General features: G+C 37.1%; 1 protein-coding gene across 4 annotated transcripts in view; it reads right to left on the reverse strand.

Moving 5' to 3' along the window:
* The window catches only part of dym (dymeclin), a 462962-nt gene that overhangs the window by 357970 nt on the left and 80197 nt on the right, over positions 1-24795 (reverse strand). For all 4 annotated transcript variants that reach the window (XM_039759679.1, XM_039759677.1, XM_039759678.1 and 1 more), the window contains 2 exons: positions 23240-23373; positions 5703-5772 (listed from right to left, as the gene is read on the reverse strand). In XM_039759679.1, coding sequence (XP_039615613.1) covers positions 5703-5772; positions 23240-23373 — 204 coding nt within the window. The remainder of the gene's footprint in view (positions 1-5702; positions 5773-23239; positions 23374-24795) is intronic.

Raw genomic sequence — 24795 nt, forward strand, 5'->3', positions numbered from 1 at the left:
ACAGAAGCATCACAATTATAATCCCACATCTCAGAATGCTGCTCTTCCTCAATTAAGGTTAGCTAAACTGAAAAGCACAAGGGCAAACAGTGTATCTCCATCATTTATTATGTGTAACCCTGAAAGCCTTACAGTGCCTTCACATGCTAATATATAAATTTGAATTTCCAAAAAAATATATCTTGTTCTTCCGGCTGCTCCCATTAGGGGTCATCCATCAGATAACCCGTCTGCATCCAACCCTGTCTTTTACATCATTTTCTGCCACACCGACGACCTTCATGTCCTCCTTCATCATATCCAGAAACCTCTTTGGCCTTCCTCTTTCCCGGCGGTTCCATCGTTTGTGTCCCCGATGTACCCCTCATCTTTGCTCTGCACATGCTCAAACCATCTCAATCTAGCCTCTCTCAGTTGTTCACCAAACTGTCATTTCAAGCGAAAATCATAGCATCTTCAACTCTGCCACTTCCAGTTCTGCATCCTGTCTTTTTGTCAGTGCCCCTATCCTCAAACCATACAGCATCAATACCTTTATGTAGACCTTCTCTTTCACTCTTGCATGTACTCTTCAATCACAAATCACTCCTGGCACTCTTCTCCACCCAGTTCACTCGGCCTGCATGCTCTTCTTCACCTCTCTGCCACACTCTCCGTTGCTTTGGACTGATGAGCCCAAGTATTTAAATTTGTCTACCATTCACCCCCTCTGCTCCTATTAATCACACCCTTCCACCACATTCCCTCTCATTCACACATATGTACCCTGTCTTACTTCTACTGACATTCATTGCCCACCTCTCCTTGCTAGTTTCAAAATGCTGTTTACCCTCTCTGCAGATCACAATGTCATCCACAAAACGTCAAAGTCTATGGAGACCCCTGTCTGACCTCATCTGTCAAGCTGTCCATCACAACTGCAAACAGGAAATGGCTCAGAGCCAATCCTTGATGTAACTGCACTCTCACCTTGAAACAGGCTGGCATTCCTATCATGCAAATCACAGCAGTCACACTGTCCTCATACATATCCCTGCACCACCCTCACATACTTTTCTGCTACTCCCAACTTCCTCATACAGGACCATAACTCCTGTCTTGGCGCCCTGTCATGCGCTTTCTCTAACTCTACAAACACGCAATGTAATTTCTTCTGACCTTCTCTGTACCTCTCCAACTGCACTCTTAAAACAATCATTGCATCTCTAGTACTCTTTCCTGGCATGAAACCATATTGCTGTTCACAGGTCGCCACCTCTCCTCTCAGCATAACATCCATCACTCTTTTCCCATATCTTCATGGTGTGGCTGATCACCTTTATACCCCTGAAGTTGCTACAGCTCAGCACACGTCTCTTATTCTTTAAAATTTGTACTAATATACTTTTTCTACACTCCTCGGGCATCTTCTGGCTTTGAGAACAGAGAAATGCCAAATACTGATAGAAAACAGAAAAGCAGTGGCAATGTGCAGACGAGTCACTTAAAATATATCACTATTTCAGCAAAGTTAACCATTACGTTTTATGGGCAATAAACCAAAATATAGAAAAAGCTAAAATATCAAAAAAGGTCCCTACTAAAATCATGTGATCTATTCACCCAGAATGGATTATCTTTATCATGAATATATAAAATATGAAGTAAGCCAATAAATACAATTAATACCCCTACGGAATGTTTTCTAATAATAATACCCTTGCTTGCAATACAATCTCCTCAAACCACCAGTGCCACCCCACCCCCAAAACTTGGCTCATGAACAAAACCCATAAGAAGGCTGCCATCTCTCTGATCAGTCCTGGTTCCTATGATACTCAAAACAAACAAACACTTTACCCTAGTGCTACTCTCTTCTTTCAAAGGGAACTTACACTTTTAACATTTCCTAAAATATCAACCTTATCATTTTGCCATGTCATCATCACTTCACCCACATCATTACAACTATTTCACCACAGGATTAGTGTTAGCAACTGCTTGGTGACATAAAGAGGCTCTAAAAGATATCCACTTTAACAAGAAGATGACATGCTAAAAAGAATGTCCATTCTGCTAAGCAATCTTTGAGCATAATCTGCTCCCTAATAAGGTGCTAGATATTGGCTTTTGGCCCCATTTATCTGGCAATGCTAACATATCACAGTCTCTGAAATAATTATTCTGACTTAGTTAACTCGGATTTCGCCTATGCCTCAAAACTACTCGGAGAGTATGATACAGAAATATTCACACTTTTGATAAACTCACTGATACAGATGTAAGACAAGTGAACATCTAATATTCATAACCACAAGCAATTCTTTTCTTACCCACTTGCTCTTTTTTGGGATTACAGAAAGCCTCAGCATATCTCAGAAGACAGGGATGTGTGTCTGGAACCAAGTTTGGAATGCAGAACACACATGAACAGTGATACACTCACAATGGTGCCATTAGGGGAGGTTGATGGAATAGACAGTATTCACTGTGATCAATATTTAAAGCAAATGAAAATTTAAATATTGTATGGAATACTTCAATGCTGCCTTTCTTTCATAAAAGCATAATGTGCTTTACAAATAACTATACCCAAGTGGTAAACCATAATTAGTGACGTTTATTCAAAACCACACAGTCAGCAGTCTACATGTCAAGCAAAGATTTCACCGAAACAATCTGTGTCTATTTACGGCTGAGAGGTGAAGCATTTCTCAGTATATGACAAAGACAATGATGTTCTTTTCAATATGCTGTTTTTTCACTGGCAAATATTTAGATTTTCTGTGCAATTCAATTTAAGTTTCATCTGAAAGATGAACATAGTCTCAAATGTGCAATTAAGGAACACTATCAATTTGTAACACTCACCTAAATGCTGTATTTTTGAAAGAGACATCTAATTTTTTATAAGGCGGGCATGAACTCTTAATACACAGAAGCAATAATCAAAGTGAAATCCTGAACTTGTAAAATTCCTACAGTTTCAAAGTAATAAGTAGCTTTTTTGCTAATACATAAATAGTATTAATTGACGTAATTGATTACCTGACAGAACACAAAACTGAAGCTTTACACAAATTACAATTTGAAATGAGTCAATTACAGCAGAATGAAATGTTGCTCAGATACATTTCTTCAGTACAGTCCACTGATTTTCCATGGAATACAGGTCAGTGCTTTGTGATGGCCACTCCAATACTGTCACACTGTTGTTTTCAAGCCACTTCTTTAGCACTTCTTGGGTTCATTGTCCCACTTGCAACCAAGCTTTAGCTTCTTGGCTGACAATTTCCAGATAATGTTCCTTCGTCATGATGTAATCTATTTTATGTAATGCACCAGTCCCTTTCCCAGCAAAACAACCCCACAACATGATGCTGCCTCCCGCATGCTTCACAGTTGGGATGATGTTCTTTGGATCAAGAGCCTCACCCTTCAGCCTCAATACATATTGATGATCATTATAGTGAAACAGTTCAAATTATGTTTTGTCTCACCAGAGAACGCTCCACCAAATGGCTATGTCTTTGTCTGGTGAGCAAATGTAAACTGTATTTAGGCTTTCTATGTCTATTTTGGAACTGACACCCTTTCAGGCCATGGAGATGAAGTGCTCTTAATAGGGGATGATAACACGTTTGTTCCTGATACTTCCAACTCCTTAGTCAGTTCCTGCTATCTTGGGTTTTTTGTTGAACCTTTCCAAATTCTGTTGAACCTTTCTAAATAAAGTTTATTCATCCCTGGGAGTCAATCTGTGCTTCCTTCCTCAATGATGGTCCCTTGTTTTTTTATATTTTCATACAACTGATTGTATAGTTGCAATTGGTACCCTGCAACATTTGGAGATTGTTACCATGGAGTAATGTGACTTGTAAAGATCTATAATTATCCTCCTAAGGTCTTGATTCAGTTCTTTTGATTTCCTTTTTGTCTTAACCAAAAGAAGGCACTGCCTCTACAGGTAGTCCCTTGCACACAGCCACAGGTATCTCAGCTAACCATTAATTATAAAAAATTAGCAACTTGGAAGTTGCTGGAAGTAACCACGTCAATTCTTGGCATTACCCACACTGTTGAAAAAGACAGTAAACTTGGTATATGTAAACTTTTGGCTCAATGAAAATCTGACATACGGATTAGAAACTGAAAAGAATCTTGCCTCTTATTCATTAGTCTGGAGAAAAACTCTTATGGAAATTAAATAGATACACTAATTGATATAACACATGAACTGTTTGGTAACAAGATGCATGTAAAGTGGGGGAATTTTGAGCATGAAGGTTTTTAGCCAAGGCATATGTAAACTTAAGGCCTCAACAGTGTGTGTGTGTGTGTATACAGGGGTGCACAAAAGTAGGTTTACAGTTGTTCATAATGAAAAAGACCCGCAGGTTATAATGCTACACTCAAGCACACTTTAATAATAATAAGAAGAAGAGAAAATAATACAAATAATACAATTATTAAAAAATAAATAATAATACAAGAGTAAACTTGGTATTTCAAAAACTCACAATTGAACACCTACTTTCATGCACACTCCTATATTTATGAGTGTGTATACAGAGAGTCACACATGCGCACTTGGGGCACACCTTCTGCAAGCACTCCGACCTCGAGACTACCTCTTCTTTTCCATTTGTAACTCCATGGGGCAAAGCCCTAATGATGTCTGACTTCACTTTGGGATAGTTCCAGAAACCGTCCCACACGATATAAACTGGCCGTTCACAAGATGTGGTGCCTCATTCGGAGACCAATAAAAGAGACAGATAAAACTCGCATAAAAATGGGAAGTTGGCACATTCAAACCATGGTGTTTTTTTTTTTAAAACTTTACTTGATTCCTGTTTGTTCCACAAGGTTAAAAGGGGTTTACCTGAAGGTATGGCACAAAATATGTCTTTTTGGTTTGCTGAATAAAACAGATGCAGACTCTGAGTCAAACTTGCAGAATTTAAAAAAAAATTGCGAGGGAATATTTCAGCTTTCCTATGCCAGTACACAAGAAATGCACTCAGAAAATGTTTTGTTTTGAGATAAATCAAAGTTGATTAATTAACTCCAAAGCAACAGAAAATGCTCAGATTATCTTATTTAGAAAGAGAAATAAACTTGACACAAGAAGTCACATTCAAATTGTAATAAAGTAAATCAATTGTACTATCACATATTCCTTTATGCTTTACGACTTTTACATGAAAAGATTTGAAAGAAACATTCTGGAAACACTCCTAATGAAATGCTTCATGATATAGTCCTTGCTTGGCACAATAATATTTAACAGCCTATGTCTTGTACGAAGTTTAACCTACGTTGCGTAACAACTCACTATGCATCCATCTCTATCACATTTCCTGGCTTGAACACACATAAAGGAAATTCTTCCGTTTGTGATATTCATCTCACCAACCATTCAACAAAGATAATACATTTGTGATGCAAATACTCTGAATGTCTTAGCTGAATACTGAGAAAGAATACAGTCTAAAAGGAATCAGTTCTTTATTTGACCCTGCATAGATGTTCTGATTAGAATAATGACAAATCACCATGCATTTATTTGCCAAAATGTTAATAGACTGTCAAAACTTAATTGGCACTAGACATGATAACCTTGAACAAATACTTACTATACAAGGATTTAAAATATTAAAACAATACACAGACAAAGAGAAACAAAACACCACTATTTTCAATAAAGGTGGGACACTCACAATAAGGGTACTTCTGTAATAAGATGTACAAGGTTACAGATCATCTCCTCCAGAAGATCTCCTTCTTCATCTGTCATGAGACAAAAGTAAGATTTTCAAGATTAAAAAGGACTATAATTTTATATGTTGCTTTCTTTAAGCCATTCAATTATTTCTAAAGTTACTGAAATATTTTGTATTCTCAACATGCAAAAGCCCTTCTATAAATTAGAGATTTAAAGCATATTCAATATTCATTGCATCTAACTTCTTCATTTCCAAATACAGCCATTTAAATGAAAGGTACACCCTAAAGTAAAGCAGTGGGTCCCAAACTGTGGTCCGTAGTGCATTATCAGCTGGTCAACAGCCGCGTTATCGATTTGGTATTAAGTGATTTAATTTTGCTCCCATCCTCCCTTCAGTTTTAGTGATCATATACACTACTGTTCAAATGTTTGGGGTTAACCAGAAATTGAAATCTTTCATTATCAAGGTACCATTAAACTGATTTTAAAATATAGAAAAAATATTACTATTGTTTATAATGATTATTGCTGCCTATAATGACTGATTTTTCCTTTTTTTATATTTTTATTAATTTAATTACAATCCATACAAAGCAATCAAGTTTTTACAAAAAGAAAAATTGAGTTAAGAACAGATCGATCCCCACCCCTGAGAGAGAGAGCAAGCCAAACGGCGTTAAATTTAAGGCTTGTAAACATACCTAAATTAATAAATTCTCTGTGCTTTATAAACTTATTTTAAAATATTACTGATTAGATCCTGCCAGGTTTTGAAAAACGTCTGTACGGATCCTCTGAGTATTTGATTTTTTTCAACTTCAAATAATATAACACATCGGTTAAAAGAGGAGAGTTTGGATTCTTCCAGTTTATCAGAATAAGTCTGCGTGCCAAAAGTGTAGTGAATGCAATCACAATTAGTTTGTCTTTCTCCATTTTAAGCCCCTCTGGAAGAACACCAAACACGGCTGTTAATGGGTTAGGAGGGATTGTGAGTCCAAGGCTATCTGAAAGGTAATTAAAAATTTTTGTCCAAAATAATGTTAATTTGGTGCAGGCCCAGAACATGTGACCCAGTGAGGCTGGGACTTGATTGCAATGTTCGCAGGTTGGATCATGCCCTGGAAACATTTTGACTTGATTTTTCAATTTACTATTCACATATGGCTGCAAAGTCTCATTTTCAGCTGAAATTCCTTCAGAGTCCTAGTGGTAAACTCCCTTATCGTACCCTTAATTATTCATGTTTAAATGCTAATTAGTTATTAGAGAAACCTTGGTAACTGCATTAGCTCTACTGAAACCTGTTATTCTGTTCACCTGGGCTGTAAGCTAATGGCATTCCTAATGTGGGGTTCAAAAACTACCAAAATGAAATGACCTGCTGTGGCAAATGCAGTCCCAAAGACACCCTTGGTCACTGCCTGCAGTTTTCTGTAGACGCATAAACTGGGTGATGACAGTGTGCTTGCAACTATCGGTGGTTGAGTTAACTCGGGAATAACAGTAAAGGAATTAAAAAGGCCTCAATCGGCCAGTCTAGTGGCAGGATTATATATTTGAAAAAAAAAGAATAAATCGTTTTTTGTACATCCTGCCCACCACCTTAGCCTGTACGGAAGTCCAGTTCTGGTGACAGTTTAGCAGCCATGGAAAACTATAGTCGGAGCATTATCATGTGTTCACTGTTACAACATAAATCTCTAACAGAGGTGCAAAGAAATTTTACATTAACTTTATCATGCTTCTCTTCACACTATTTCAAAGTGGTTCTATAAATCTCAGTTTACTAGTAATGCAAAGGATGGGTTTGTTGAACCATTAAGAACTGTATGAACACCAGAAAATATCAAAAGGGGGAGACAGGCACTACAGCGGAGCGCTCAACGATTCAGCACGTCAGTTGGTAGAATTAAACAATTTAAAGTATACTGCTTGCCAAGTTATTTATCAAGATTTACCCTGTGAACGGTATAACATAAAAATAATGGATACATATTTTTTTAGTGCTAATTTAGCTGTGCAATTCAACATTTTACGCAGGTTACTGATTGCTAAAATTGAAAACAGGATGTTGAACTACATGCAAACTCAGTTAAAAAAATGTATTGTTCATAGTAGAGCTTCTTTGAAAAATGTTTTTATTTTTAAATGTTACTTAAAACAAAGTAAACAAACAGAATGGACTAATTAGTTTTAAGACTTTATTCCTTATCCTGTGCAATGAGTCAAGTGACTAAATTAAGTGGTCATTCGCACTGTCCTTTCAAAAATCAACATATACTTGAGCTGCAACTGTTTCAAAGAATTTACATTTCATATACTAAATCTTAAAATTAAGCATTTTATACAGGTAGTGTATACCCTGGAATCTATTTCTCATTTTAAATAATTCTCGTTTTATTAACAATATGTTTGCTTTCCACTTTTCTCTTTAAGTAACAGTCATGTGAGAAATAAGCTTGAATGGAAGAAAAACGTTCATTGTTTCTTATATTATGGCCATTGTTATTTGTCTATGTACGGCTCAGCTGTTACCACAGTAATGATGCTCTTCTTGGGTCCCAGTATGGTCCTGAATTTCTTTTTTGGGTCCTCAGATTAACATGTTTAAGCACCCTTACTGCCAGTGACGGCTCCATTGCGTATGTCTGAGCTGTTCTCTTAAAGTGGAATGTTATAGTAGGAGGGTTTCTTTGATGCTGCTATGTTATAATTCACCTGTTTAAAATGAGTAAGCAGGTTAAAAAACTTTGAATTATTTGAACTTCAAGTTCATCTTCTTCTTCACTCACAACTGCATTTTCTGCCCTTAGTGATATAAAAATAAAACACAGAAACTGTTTTCAAGTAGAGCCAATTTTGAGACGTCTGACTTCTATGAAGCCTAATATTTAAATAAACTAGTGAGCGAAAGTCTCCCATTCAATACTTTGTGACTCTAACCATTGACTTGTATGAATATATAGTATTTAACCAATATGTATATAATCAGTATGTACATAACTGATAAATTATATGTACAGTGTATGTATATTATATTGAATGTATATTTTTCATTACTATTACCTTACAATCTCCGGTCATCTGGCAACTAATTAAAAACTTGTATTATTGAATAAAAACAAATAAGAGTTTATGGTATTGAGATATTAAATATACAGTAAGCTGATGGTCTGAAACTTATATGTTGCTGGAAAAGTGTTCACTGGAGGTAAAAAGGTTGAAAACCACTACAATAAAATAGGCAGAAAACTCATAGAATGTATTATTTTTCAGTACAGAATTAACTGCTTTTAAAATTTGCCACAATTTACTTTTTAGCTGTCACTGGTCACGAAAAGCAGTTGATGAACATGATTTGGAAAGGAAATAAAATAACAGTTTAACAGTTTGATCACACATAAATAAGAATTTCTGTTTATTCAGAATTATGAATTGTGCCAGTTGGGCAGTTTATTACCAAACTGATTGAACTGAATTCAACTTGAAATAACCCTTTGTTTAAAAGAAAAAGAAAAAAATAATGAATTGTACACACCTGGTATGGGTAAAGAGCCAAGACTCACAGGAGGGGTTGCAAACAGCTCATGCACATAATGCAAGTTTTTTTCCTACTGCTTTCCCCACCCCTTATTATTGGTGACATGAACATCATAACATACTGCAGCACTAATGAATACATCCATCGTTATGTGTAAATAACAAATATTCTCTAAGTCAATGGCTTTGATTCTATGCTATTGTACAGTACAATCGGTTGTATTGCATTGCAGAGTCTTCTGTTGGAGTGATTTCATGTGTTATCGCTAAAGTGAAATTTACAATATAGTATGATATAATAGATTTCTATTATAATTTTTAGGCCAGCTTCCTAGCTAAAAACATATTTTGCATTTTCCTAGAATTTTTTAATTATGATATAACTTATTATAAATATAACATATACCAGTAATCATGTATTAAAACATTATAAATCTAACACCACTAAGACCTCTATACAAATTCTGAGAAACAGCATTTAAAAAAAAAAAAAAAATAACTAAAAATGGGAGGTTACACAACTTTAACTTATTCTTTGCATGTCATTAAGTCAATTTACTTTACAAGATTCTGCTTTCATATCTGTAGTTATCTCATGTACAATTCCGCAACATGCCACACATCTTCAGAGTACAGTCAGGTCTACAGACTAAACAGATGACCTGAAGGTGAAGAAATGAGTGGTTGAAGCATTAATTGAGATGAGGTTTGCCAACTTATAAATAAATGAATTAAACAACAACGGAAAAGGAGCAATCTTCGTGGCATATGCTACAGTATATACCCTGTATGTGGCAGAATACTTAAAAAGTCTCTTCACTCAGAACTTCCTGCCTTCAGTGCCATGTGGCACATTGGGCAATGAGTTTTCTCCATCAAGTCCAGTCCCTAGCCGCAGCTTCAGCGTCGTTTCAATCTTTGTCGAGGGCTGCGAGATCTTCCTGAAAAGTTGCCTGCCAGGTGTTCAATGGGCATCCTTGATACTGTTTACCATTCTCTGGTTTCCAATCAATTGCTGACTTTGGAATTCGGTGATAGGGTAGACGTAACACATGGCCTGTTAGGCACATGAGGCGAGCAGTGACAACGTCCTCTTCACTGTCGCACAAGAATTCACACATTTATGAGATGGTATATAGAGAAGTATTTTGTATAATATTTGTTTATTTTGGTGATATGCAACACATGCAGCATAAAATACACCATGAAATGAAACCCAAAATTGTCACCAATCAAAGCTGAGAGGTTGAGCTCTAGTGAGTCATGTTTGTTTTTTTTAATTGGTAAAAACTGTACAAAAGTTCAGCTCTCCGTTAGCTAAAATTAAAGTATTCTAAAGTTACTGACATCCTTATGCCATGCAAGTTTCTCTCCACTAGGATATTAGCTCTAAAAAGTGTGCAGAAATTTCAGATAGGCTATTTCTAAGTCTGGGTTTTGAAGACGGACAATAGGTTAGCTTACTGATGAGGTCTTTTTCTTTTTTTTGGTAATAAAACACACTTTTCATGATCCTTCTGGGGGATTAAAATGGCCACAGCTGCAAACAAATAAATAAAGAATTGTTCTTTAAAATATGCACTTAAGAATTTCAAAAATTAATGAAACAGGCAGAGTATTTTATTTGTTCCATGGAGAAATTTACCATTTTTGTTAGCTCAAGAAATACAGAAATACTATAACAATAATGCCTCAAACACATACAATGATCAAAAGAAGAGACAAAAAGAAAACTACTCTATATTTATTAAAACAGAAAAATGAAAACATAAATCCAACTAATGTAAAAAGAGTGTAAAAATGTCTTTAAGAAACTATGTTTTTTTGTGGCTATCTTAGCTCTGGAACCCAAAAACAACACACTATCTAATCTTTTTGTTCAGCACAATTTCAGTATTGCTTTTTCCTTTTGGTGTATTCTCCAGGCTGTAACATGACAAGAACACATCCAAAAGAAGGGCACTTCTTCCATCCATCCATTTTCTAACCCGCTGAATCCGAATACAGGGTCGCGGGGGTCTGCTGGAGCCAATCCCAGCCAACACAGGGCACAAGGCAGGAACCAATCCTGGGCAGGGTGCCAACCCACCGCAGGACACACACAAACACACCCACACACCAAGCACACACTAGGGCCAATTTAGAATCGCCAATCCACCTATAGGGCCAATTTAGAATCGCCAATCCACCTAACCTGCATGTCTTTGGATTGTGGGAGGAAACCGGAGCGCCCGGAGGAAACCCACACAGACACGGGAGAACATGCAAACTCCACGCAGGGAGGACCCGGGAAGCGAACCCGGGTCTCCTAACTGCGAGGCAGCAGCGCTACCACTGCGCCACCGTGCCGCCCTAGGGCACTTCTTCTTAAAAATATTTTACATTCATTCTTCACAGCATTTTTAACATAATGAAGATTTTCTTTTTTACATACATCTTCAGAATAGATAAACATATACACACAAAAAAAGGAGATAAAATGCGAAACAAATGAAGAATTTTCAAATACAATTCAATTTCAACCTAATTTTAACACACAGCAAATAATTTGCACTGAGCGCACTGGCACAAAACACTTAGAGGTTTCATTCATTCTTCATCACTACAGCAAGCAACACTACAGATGAGGGAAAAAGAAGCTAAATGGAGTGCAAGGAACATACAAAAAAGGGCTTAAACTTTTAAATACTGTATATGAAGAACTTCATATGAGGAAAATCCTGGAATGTCCAGCTCATTAATCATTTACAGTCATATGAAAAAGTTTGGGAACCCCTCTTAATTCTTTTTGTTTATCATTGGCTGAGCTTTCAAAGTAACAACTTCCTTTTAATTTACGACATGCCTTATGGAAACAGTAGTATTTCAGCAGTGACATTAAGTTTATTGGATTAACAGAAAATATCCAATATGTATCATAACAAAATTATACAGATGCATAAATTTGGGCACCCCGACAGAGATATGACATCAATACTTAATTGAGCCTCCTTTTGGCCTCTAGACGCCTCCAATAGCCTTTGATGAGTGTATGGATTCTGGATGGAGGTATTTTTGACCATTCTTTCATACAAAATCTCTCCAGTTCAGTTCACTTTGATGGCTGCTGAGCATGGACAGCCGTCTTCAACTCATCCCATAGATTTTCAATGATATTCAAGTCAGTGGACTGTGACGGCCATTCCAGAACATTGTACTTCTCCCTCTGCATGAATGCCTTTGTAGATTTCCAACTGTGTTTTGGGTCATTCATTGTCTTGTTGGAATATCCAACCCCTGCGTAACTTCAACTTTGTGACTGATGTTTGAACATTATCCTGGAGAATTTGTTGATATTGGGTTGAATTCATCCGACCCTCGACCCAGTCCTTGAACTAGCCACACAGCCCCACAGCATGATGGAACCTCAACCAAATTTGACAGTAGGTAGCAGGTGTTTTCCTTGGAATGCGATGTTCTTCTTCCGCCATGCAAAGCGCTTTTTGTTTTGAGCAAATAACTTAATTTTTGTCTCATCAGTCCAAAGCACTTTGTTCCAAAATGAATCTGGTTTGTCTAAATGAGCATTTGCATTCAAGTGACTCGGTTTGTGGCGTGAGTGTAGAAAGGGCTTCTTTCTCATCACTCTGCCATTCAGATGTTCTTTTTGCAAATTGCTCTGAATTGTAGAACGATGTACAGATACACCATCTGCAGCGAGATGTTCTTGCAGGTTTTTAGAGGTGATCTGTGGGTTGTCTGTAACCATTCTCACAATCCTGCACATATGTCGCTCCTGTATTTTTCTTGGCCTGCCAGACCTGCAGGATTTAACAGCAACTGTGCCTGTGGCCTTCCATTTCCTGATTCCATTCCTTACAGTTGAAACTGACAGTTTAAACCTCTGAGAGAGCTTTTTGTAGCCTTCCCCTAAACCATGAGATTGAACAATCTTTGTTTTTAGATCTTTTGAGAGTAGCTTTGAGGATCCCATGCTGTCACTCTTCAAGGGAGAGTCAAAGGGAAGCACAACTTGCAATTGACTACCTTAAATACCTTTTCTAATGATTGGACACAGCTGTCTATGAAGTTCTAGTCTTAATGAGCGAATCCAACCAATTTGGTGTTGTAAGTAATCAGTATTGAGCAGTGACAGGCATTCAAATCAGCAAAACTACAAAGGTACCCAAATTTTTACACAGCCAGTTTTTCACATTTGATTTAATTTCATACAACTAAATACTGCTTCACTAAAAATCTTTGTTCGGAAAACACCGCAGTGCTCAGATGTTCCTAGGAAATGAAAGACATACCACTGTTATCTTTTTGTTGAAAGGAGAGTCAATTATTATGCAGGCTGAGAGGGGTTCCCAAACTTTTTCATATGACTTTATGTTCATTTTGTATTTAAAAGAAATGCAGTTACTGTTGTCACCTTTGATCCGATTTACCTGATGAGCATCTGGCAGGCAACAAACCAAGTTGATCGGACCAGCCTGCACTCTCCTCATTAATGTTTTCAAGCTTTAACTGGGAAATTTCCAGATACTTCTTAGCCAACTCAAGGGATATTCTTCTAGCATGTTCGGACTATCTCCCAGTGGGCTACACCCCAATGGGAGACCACTGGAGGCATCCTAACTACATGTTAAAACCATCCCAAACGGCTGAAATCTTGCTCAACTGCACTCTCAAACAGAATGCCTCAAAAGTTAAATTTGAAACATTATGTTACAGTACATTCATTCACAAAACATGGCATTACATGTTTTACTTATCCATTTCTATAAACTAAATAAACTATGCTAGCAAAATAATTTTTTTGGGTGGATTACAGGTAGTTGTCGACTTGCAATCACATTCGGTTCTGACGGACTGGTTGTAAGTCAATCTGGACGCAACACCGACCGGTATACCTATTCAAACCTGACCAAATGTATAGTACTGTCATTTTGTTTGTTTAATATCCCTTTTATCATCATTCTCAGCACTTGGTGTAGATTTTCTCTCTCTTTTTATTTTATTATTACTGCTGCTCGCATGGGTGCAAACCTTTAATAGCTTAATGAGTCCCTTCTTTACCGGTGTTATGTTAGGTCATCAGTGTGAGACTCTCCTAGTGCTCATTCTTTGTCAATTGTCAATTTATTTATATAGCGCATTTAAAACAACATAGTAATGCTGCGGCCAAAGTGCTTTACAATAATAGATTAAAGAAAAAACAAAAACAATAAACAGTAAAACATAAATATGATAGATAATAAATAGAAATAATGTTATATGATCACAGAGAGGAAACCATCAGTACAGTAATCCCTCATTATATCGCACTTCGACTTTCGCAGCTTCACTCTATCGCGGATTTTATATGTAAGCATATCTAAATATATAACGCAGATTTTTCGCCGCTTCGCAGCTTCTGCGGACAATGGGTCTTTTTACTTCCGGTACATGCTTCCTCAGTTGGTTTGCCCAGTTGATTTCATACAAGGTACGCTATTGGCAGATGGCTGAGAAGCTAACCAATCAGAGCACGCAGTTAAGTTCCTGTGTGCTGAATGGCTCAGCGACGGAGCACTGAATTCGATTCCGCGCTGTTAACCAGGTCTCGTCTCGCTCATTCAGCATCAACGTGTTTCGCTGTGTAAAGAGTTAACTTTTGTGCTCTTTTGTGTTTATCTTTGTGCATAGTCAAGCCCTTCATTATGGCTCCAAAACGATCTGCTCCTGCTACTGCTCCAGGGGCTGTGCCCAAGCGCCAATGGAACATGTTAATGACTGCCGAAAAGGTAAACGTTTTGGATATGCTGAAGGAAGGGAAAAGCTACACTGCTGTAGGATGCCATTATGGCATCAATGAGGCTATGATTCTTTTTATTTAAAAAGTAGGGAAAAGAATATAATGATCTACGGCCGCGGTGTCCTTTTAACCAGGGCGCAAAACAAGTTGTAAGTGGATGCTATAAAGCAATAGTCTGGATGGAATCTGCTTTAGGGATTTGGATTGAAGAAGAACAATGGCGGTGCTACACAGTAACCTGAAGTGGCTCCTTTAGAAGAGCTGTAACGTTCTCCTTTGTTGTGCAGTAAAACTAACCTCATCGTTATCGTGTCATTGTTGGTGAGTAACCATAATTAATTTTCTACTTACAGTACTTAGTACATGTACGTACATTTAGTGTCACTGTACACACATTTAACTGTATACAATTTTTCTTGAATTGTATGTATTTATTGCTGGTGACCTGTCTATCCTAATGTCTGCAACATATATGATACAGGAGACGCTCAATATCTTTAAAATAATATTTAGGTTTTACTGTATATAAACAGTGTGTTTACATACATAATTTCAATGAATCTTACCTAATATCTAAGAGAATACAAAAGGGTTTATGCTGAATAACTGTGCAGGGAATATTTATAAACAGTGTGGGAGAGTTTATAAGGGCTTAAACTATATAAAAATAACCATACAAACATATGGTTTCTACTTTGCGGATTTTCACCTATCGCGGGGGGGTCTGGAACGCAACCCCCGTGATCGAGGAGGGATTACTGTATTACTATTCTTAACTATGAGAGGAGGAATTGTACCGGTAGAGTTTAAGCACTCATGTGCTTTCTGTTTTTAACATTTCCACCTTTCAATAATAAACATTGATAGACAAAGGACTTCAGTGTCATTTCATTACTCCTTCATGGTGGTTCACACAAAGATGCACATCGTGAGTCACAACGCAGAAGCAGGTTATCTGGAATCAAAGCCAGGGCGCAGCAGCGCAACACATGTAGTGAACATTAGTTACAAAGGGATAACTTAAAGTCACATGCGATCGTTTTCACTTTCTTTCCTCCCTCATATTGCTTGATCATTTTCATTTTTATATCAAGATCAATTGCCCTTTTCCCTGTAATTTTAATACAAATGTAACAGAACATAGTCAAAAACGCTGCAGGTAATAAACTGAGATCAAGTTGAATGAGTCACAGTATTTGGAGCTGGCGTGGCGAAAACTGTTGTTTGATCGTGAGATGCATTAGCAGCTGTAAGTCGAATGGTTGTAAGACGATGACTACCTGTATTTCTTTAAAATGTTAATTCACATATGGTCAATCTACTTGACGGATGACCGAGACTCCTCTATCAAAAACCCACACTACCAACAAGTCTTCACAGGAAACTTAATTTTACTCTTACTTTTTTAACAAATTTAAAAGGTTACATATTTGTTATTATTCTGTTTAGTAATTTGCATCTGTTACATTTTCCATCATCATTGTCACTGCCTGATGTGGAACCAACAACAAAATCTTTCCACTGTACTGAAAATTATAAGATCAACCTGAACTAAACTGTATTGAACCAATGTCTCTACTAGTATTAGATTGGTAATACAAATTTGACTTCAGTATCAATATCAGCCTTCGAACTTCAGTACCAGTAGAGAAATGGATTTGAAGCAAATTACAGCTCCAAAACCTAATGTCTTACTTCAGGTTCCCTGGTGTGTCAAATAATTGTTCGCCTTCCTGGTATACCGAGCCACACTATGCACCACTTCACTCCTGAGAGCTGTGGCGATCACATCAAAGCAATAAAGATGGGGGGGACCAATTGAAGTCCCAGTCGAGGCATTATTTGTACAGACCATATTTGTACCGGGCAAAAAATTGGCACACATACATAAATAAATAAATATATACACAGATATTGGTCTAAACATACACTGGAATGAATAGAAAACAAGAAAATTCAAAAGAAAGAAAGCTTCAGATTGCATCAAAGTGTGTAGTTTCACTTTGTTAAGTCTATGTTGGATAGCCAATGTTTTCTTCTGGTACCAAAAATCCTAAAATGCTGGTACCTTACTATTTTAAAAAGTGGGTTTTCAGGTACTTTTCTAGTACTGGTATACCATGCAACCCTAGTCTTTACCAGTTCAAGCACAGAGTAAAAGATTTCCAATCATGGTGTACCCTACAAAATATTATCTTGCACCGGATGGTATACATTTTATTCAACAGGGATCATTTAATCTACTACTGAACACATTCCAGCTACACATTTCTTTCACTATCTTCAAATCAGGAACTTTGTTAAACAGAACCTTCCAGATTTTCCTCATCTTGCACCCTCAACCATGCTGGAAAAATTATTGCTCAATTTCAAGGAGTTAGACTCGATCTCTACAATATATAAAATCCTTTTACAATCCGTCCCTTTCAAAGATCCAAGAGTACATTGGGAAAAAGATCTCTCAATTAATATATCAGAAAAGGAGTGGAAAGTAGCAATGCAGAGAATTCACTCAAGCTCCATATGCGCAAAGCATACAATTATACAACTCAAAATTATATATCGAGCACATCTGTCTCGACTAAAACTCTTTCCAGGGCATGAGCCAACCTGCGAACGCTGCAACCAAGTCCCAGCCTCACTGGGTCACATGTTCTGGGCCTGCACCAAATTAACATTATTCTGGACCAAAATGTTTAATTACCTTTCAGACAGCCTTAGACTCACAATCCCTCCTAACCCATTAACAGCTGTGTTTGGGGTTCTTCCAGAGGGGTTTAAAGTGGAGAAAGACAAACAAATTGTGATTGCATTCACTACACTGTTGGCACGCAGACTCATTCTGATAAACTGGAAGAATCCAAACTCTCCTCTTTTAAGTCAGTGGGAAACCGATGTGTTATATTATTTGAAATTGGAAAAATCAAATACTCAGTTAGAGGATCTGTACAGACCTTTTTCAAAACATGGCAGGATCTAATCAGTAATATTTTAAAATAAGTTCATAAAGCACAGAGAATTTTTTTTTTTTAAATTAGGTATGTTTACAAGCCTTAAATTTAACGTTATTTGGCTTGCTCTCTCTCTCAGGGGTGGGGATCGATCTGTTCTTAACTCAATTTTTCTTTTTGTAAAATCTTGATTGCTTTGTATGGATTGTAATAAAATTAATAAAAATTAAAAAAATAAATAAATAAATAAATAATCTACTACTGAACAACACTGAATAGACCACTGTTACACCATACAATTAACCTGAGGTCACCGTTATCAGTCACAATTTATTCATTTTTAGTATCCAATCTTCAGGATAAAGAGCTTCTGGTATTCTAGAACAATGCAGGTAAGTGGAGCCAAGGTAATTTAGATCTGCAGTATTGAGGTGGTATTTTTTATAAAGACTGACTAGGAAATGTAGGCTGGGCACAAATGATCACTGCATGAAGAGCTGCACGTGATGCTATGGGCATCAGCCTCTTACTAAGAGTCATCCAAACTATGATTAAAGAGTGTGGCAGACGACCAGGGACCTTGCCCTACTGGGACGCCTGGAACAGGGAAGAACTGTGAGAGGGACAATATATTCCCCATGGATGCAATGGATGCAGCCCCCCTGGATTCCATCAAGGCCACGGATAAGGAGCTGGGAAGCTCGGCCCTGTAGGCATCATGATGCACCAACATTGATGGACTGAAAGCCAGAAGTCTACGTGACCATCATCATCAGGTCCTTCCATGAAAACCCTAAATACAAAGAGGACTGTTTGATTTATGTTAGGTAGATTGCCCAGAGGGGACTGGGCGGTCTCGTGGTCTGGAACCCCTACAGATTTTATTTTTTTCTCCAGCCTTTGGAGTTTTTTGTTTTTTCTGTCCACCCTGGCCATCGGACCTTACTCTTATTCTATGTTAATTAATGTTGACTTATGTTTATTTTTTATTGTGTCTTCTGTTTCTCTATTCATTTTTATAAAGCACTTTGAGCTACATTTTTTTGTATGAATATGTGCTATATAAATAAATGTTGATTGATTGATTGATTGATTGAACAGGGGGAGCCTGGATGGTTCCTGAGCCAAAAACAGCAGGACTTTTACCACACCAGGAAGTGCTGGCCGAACAGGAACAACGTATGCCCAGAGTGCTTCCGGATACAAGGGCAGCACTTCTGCCACACTAGGAACTGCAGCCGAAAGACCATCACAGAGCACCTGGAGCACATCCGGGGTGGGATAAAAGGGGCCGCCTCACTCCATTTCGTAGAGAGCCAGAGTCAGGTGGCAGTAGACGGAGCTTGAAAGAGAGGAGTGGAGGCGGCTGAAGGAAGGAGGAAGAAAGGACAGAGATGTATTGTGGTGATTTGGGCACTGTGTTTGTGCTGTGTGCAAAAAAAAAATAAACGATACATGTTCTGGACATTTGGAGTCCGTGTCTGTCTGTGTCGGGGTTGATCTTTCACAAGAGTTATTAGTTCATCTGGTGTTAGCAAATATTGAAGAGCAGTTCAAAGCAGCAAACGCAACAGTTTATTCAAATATACAGTTTCCCTTTTAATTCAGGGAGGCAGAGCATGACAGAAGATAGTACTGCTACTTCATAACTCTAGTTCAAAACTCAGCCCAAGCACTGTCTGCAGTTTGTACAATCTGCATACATTTCGGTGGGTTTTTCTGTGAACACTTTGCTTCTCCTCCAACATTGCAAAGATCTGTATTAGGTTAATCGGTAAAAACATAATGGTCCAGTAATGAGAGACTGTGCTTTTTAAAAGCCCCGTTGGTCTTTACATTGTTGGCACGTGACCATGTAAATGGATAAGATGGTACAGAAGAATGAAGGACTGTGAAGTTTAGATAGGGTACCTTAACATGTGATGTGGTTAACGTATAGTGATGAAGTGAACACAAAGGCTAGATGGCAGTTAACAGGCAGGTCAGAGCATGATTTGGTAAAGTGTTTACCATCTGTGGCAGATTGCATATTAAAGCTTCCAGCTCTGCACTACCTCACAAGAAGAAACATTTGACTTGGATTACATGATTGTCTTAAACATACTATATGCTTTTCACCTTAGAGACCTTCCCTGAATGTAGGTACAACATACAACAACTACTGGCAGGCTGGGTCTATAATGTTAAGCAATTCTTAATGTCATTTGATCTCCACTTCATTTTGCCTATAAAAAATGGCATTTTAGCTTTCTTATACTAGGATACATCCTGTTGTTGGGCACCTTACCTGATGAAGAATGGTCAAGGAAAAATATTATGCCTATTCAAGATATGGGTCCTCAAACAGCACTGCTAAGTAAGTCACTCTAACAGCTCATTTTTGTTTTGTGCAATGACAACACAATTAGCAATTATAAACTGGCATTTTTGTGAGGGGTTGTACATTGAATGGGCCCAGCAAAGGAGTGGCACCCCATCCAGGGTTTGATCCTGCCCTATATCCTGTGCTTTTAGGACAGGAATCCAGTGCCTTACAAAACCCTAAGTGGATTAAGCAGATTTAAGGATGGTTTGTACATTATGTTACAGTGACCATACATGCTGTGATACAAAATCGGGAACTCTCTCATGTCAAGTATGAAAATCATTACCCAACTAATCATCCATCCATCCATCATCCAACCCTCTATATCCTAACTACAGGGTCTGCTGGAGCCAATCCCAGCCAACACAGGGTGCAAGGCAGGAAACAAACTCCGGGCAGGGTGCCAGCCCACCGCAGGGCACGCACACACATACACCCACACCTACACACCAAGCACACACTAGGGACAATTTAGAATCGCCAATCCACCTAACCTGCATGTCTTTGGACTGTGGGAGGAAACCCACACAGACACGGGGGGAACATGCAAACTCCATGCAGGAGGACCCGAACCCAGGAAAGCGAACCCAGGCCAAGTCAATATTAAGTAGGTTGTGGAGTGTTTTTTTCAAAAGTTTTCTTGATTGTTACAGTTCTTGATATTAACCATTTTAAATAAGAGCAATTGAATAGGTTAAGCATCTTTGATTAAGAAAACAGTTTTATTTTTTTTTTTTTTTTAAAAAGTACCACGGAAAACAAGAAAAGGGACAACAAAAATAAATTCATTTTAACCACATGAATTAGCTCACATGCTGGAATGAGTCGATGCTAAACAAGATTATCACTCTTTTATCCTAAGTGATTTCCTTCACAGTATGTGGGGTGGGATTACGGCTCAGGCTAAAGTGGGACTTAGGACTTGAGAGAATAAAAGCACAAAAACTACATTCTTCACAGTGATGCTGTCGGCAATCTTAAATTTACTTAGTTCAAATGATACGGCCGACATATGATCAAGTAAATGGTTCCCAAAAAAGGCTTTAGTAATTCTTTTTACATTATTGGCAGTGTTAATTATAAATGCTAAAGGAAAATACAGGCAGTACCATAATCAGTCTCTTAATGTTTCATTTAAAAGCATTAACAAGCACAAACTTCAAGACATTTTACTTCTCTATGACATTTGGAATATTAAAAAAGAAAAAAAAAATGTGTTTATGTAAAACAATCTACAGGGTTTTTCTATCCTGTTTCTTATTAGGAAATTTACTAGATGTGCTATTTCTTTAACAGTAGGGAAATTCAGAGATCTCAAACAGCTTACCAGAAAAGTGGAAACTGCAACAACGCTGCCATTGTCCTTTGTTTCTGAAACACCTATCATGTTTGATTATGTCCTACTTAATAAAGTGTTTTCTTATAGTAATTTAGGTGAGTAAGCAGCACACGCAGCACCTTCATCTATACCTGACAAAGAGGATACCAGATTTATTCAATATTTTATCTGCTTCATCCAGTTTTTTTATAGTTATCATTTAATACTAAAAATGTGATAGTAAAATTTTCTTTTAAATCACAAGTCTCTATTTTTAAGTGCATTCGCATGTAACACAAAAGCACCTACTGTACTGTGAATCCATGACTGACTGTTTGAATGAAACAACCTGACAGGCAGTGGACGGATTTTGTTGAATTCTGGCCCACGGATTCTTCACATAAATTTGTCAAGACTGTTCATTTTTTGTCAAGATGTCTTGACTACAGTGTGCAGGACATAGTTTTGAAATTTCATATTTTCATTATGCAAACCATTAGGGAATTCACAAACTTGTCTATCTTAAAGTAGAGAAACATTCCATGGGACTACATCTGTGAATCAAGTTTACTATTTCAATTTTACCTTGTGAGCTGCTAGTTCAAATTGTACATGTTTTTCTTTTACTCGTCCAACAGCTGTTCCTGACAGAAAAGCAGTAAAACTCCAGTACTCGTGCACGCTAAGGCAAGCACACCTTAGGATAGGATACAGGTGGGGTCAGTTTTGGGGGTGCTGGAAGACCAAGGCTTCGGCTGTGTACTGCTCTAACACCATCATTAAGATTACTGAAGACACAACAGTAATAAGTCTTATCAGCAATGGGGACAAGTCAGCTTACAAAATGCAGAACTGGTACGTGCAAAAATGTGTCTCTTAATCTGCACAAGACAAAAGAGATGATTGTTGACTTCATGAAGGTCCATGCTGCCTACACCCCACCATACATCCAGGGATCTGAGGTGGAACTGCTAAAGAGCACCAAATTCCCTGCTGTGCACCTGGCAGCTGACCGTTTCATAAACCTGTCTGTGTGTGTGTGTGTGTGTAAAATATACATGTGAGGTTAGGATGTGTTTAGGGGCTTATTCTGGAAAAATATGGGAAAGAAAAAGAATATGACACTGCCACTAAATGATGTTCTGTCTGTTTCCCTAGACTGCAGGAAGAGAAACTACAGAGGACTGCACATGTCGTTCTCAACCATATTTGACCGAAAGTCCCAAATGGAAGTCAGGATTCACAATCAGAACAATTTCAAGGAAATTGGAGCTCCATTTATGTAGTGAATTGCCAAACTATCATTGGCACATGTGTACTTTCTTCTTTTTCCTTATTTTGGACGATACAATTAAATGGGGTTCTGGAAGATGCTCTACTCCTCAAACCCTAATAAATTTTCAAAAATATTTGTTTCCTGATCCTGATGAAACATTTAAAACAAGTATCAATAAGAGACTGCAATGAAAAGTGTGGAGTTGTTTTCTGTATTTTTAATCAAGCATCTAAAACTCCAGCAGCTACCAATTCTACATTGTGTATTCCAGAACGGTAGAGATTACACATAGCTTACCACAGGTTCCTGGTGCCCTCTCCTGGTACGTAAACTGTAACTGCAGCTCTTCTTCTGGCATTAGGCCCACAAACACCTTTATTAAACATCTGATCATGAACAAGGCATTGTGGGCTTGCCAAATAAACAATTGACTGAAAAAAAAAATTGAGAAAAAGAATTAAATTAATGTAGGTATTTTTTAATTAAAATTCTTTTTTTGCTTAAAATTCCAATTGGAAGAACAAAAGAAATGTAACAAACTGTATCTTAAATGTTGTAAGTCACCTGTTATGAGGGTATCAGCAAAATAATATTAATAATAATAATAAAAACAGCACCTTTATGCAGATTTTTTTGTATTTTTTTATTTTTTGGATTTAAAATATAAAGAAAATTAGCATACAAATGTGTGTTGTTTATTTAAATTTATTTTATGGGAATCTATAATTAACATGCAATCATCACATTTTGGATGGATTTTAATTAGTGGCTGAAAACTAAAAAAAAAAATCCTATATAAATCACCAAATTGGCATTACTTAATAGTTAAAAAACTAAAAACAAAAATATAGTTTACATAATGGGTTCCAAGATAATATGTACAGTATGCTATTCACAAATTTCTTCTTCATAAGTAAAATGCTAAAGTACAAATGACAATCAGATGTTATATTGAAATACTTTTAAAACACTTAACACAATTGAGCTAGAAAGCTACAAACTATTTTGCATGGGAACTACACAGATATAAAAAAACCTTATCATCATCAGAGTACATCAAATGGCAGCGTGCTCAACTAAAAACACTGCAGAAATCCATAATGTCTTTAGGCCCGCAGAAGTGTCTGCATATGCATGACTGGTGTTAGAAATTCCTTTACGAGAAGACCAGATCTTCTCCACAACATTTTGAAGAATATTCCATACTAATGAAAATATAAGCTTTCAAACAATATACATAAAACATGACTTTTCAAAATATCAAAACAAATGAGTTTACTCTCAAGCTTCAGTTTTTAAAAGTTTCACTGATTGAACTCACTGTAATGTACGTACATGTTAATTTACTTTTCATTACATATATGCTAGATGTTATCTTGACTTCTAAAAGAAAAATAAACAAAGGATAAACTAAGAACACACTCCGTAGACAGCACAGGATGGTATAATTAATCTGCCCTCAAAGCACATCCATCTGCAGTGCATTAAATTATTAAATAAACTACAGATTAAAGAAAACATGAAAAGACATGCGTGTGAGCCATAATAGTTTAAAAGTTTCACAACAAACTTAAAACTATGTCATGGTATTAACCAGTGAAGGTATGTGGATGTATATGCAAAGATTATGGCATCACACTATTTATTTAGGATGATAGTTACACAGGAAAGATTAAAGAAAAAAAAAATCAATAGAACACATTATAAACCTACTGCAAATTATTTATTACAGGTGTACTAAAACAGTGCAGAAATACAAATAAAGTAAAAGCTGCAATTCTTAGCCATATCAAGGCAGGGCAGATGGTAGTCTTAAGAAATTTCTCTGTTAGTTGTGGTGATTATACTTCGGA

Source organism: Polypterus senegalus, chromosome 7 (genome assembly GCF_016835505.1).
Source record: "Polypterus senegalus isolate Bchr_013 chromosome 7, ASM1683550v1, whole genome shotgun sequence".
Classification (NCBI taxonomy): Eukaryota; Metazoa; Chordata; class Cladistia; order Polypteriformes; family Polypteridae; genus Polypterus; species Polypterus senegalus.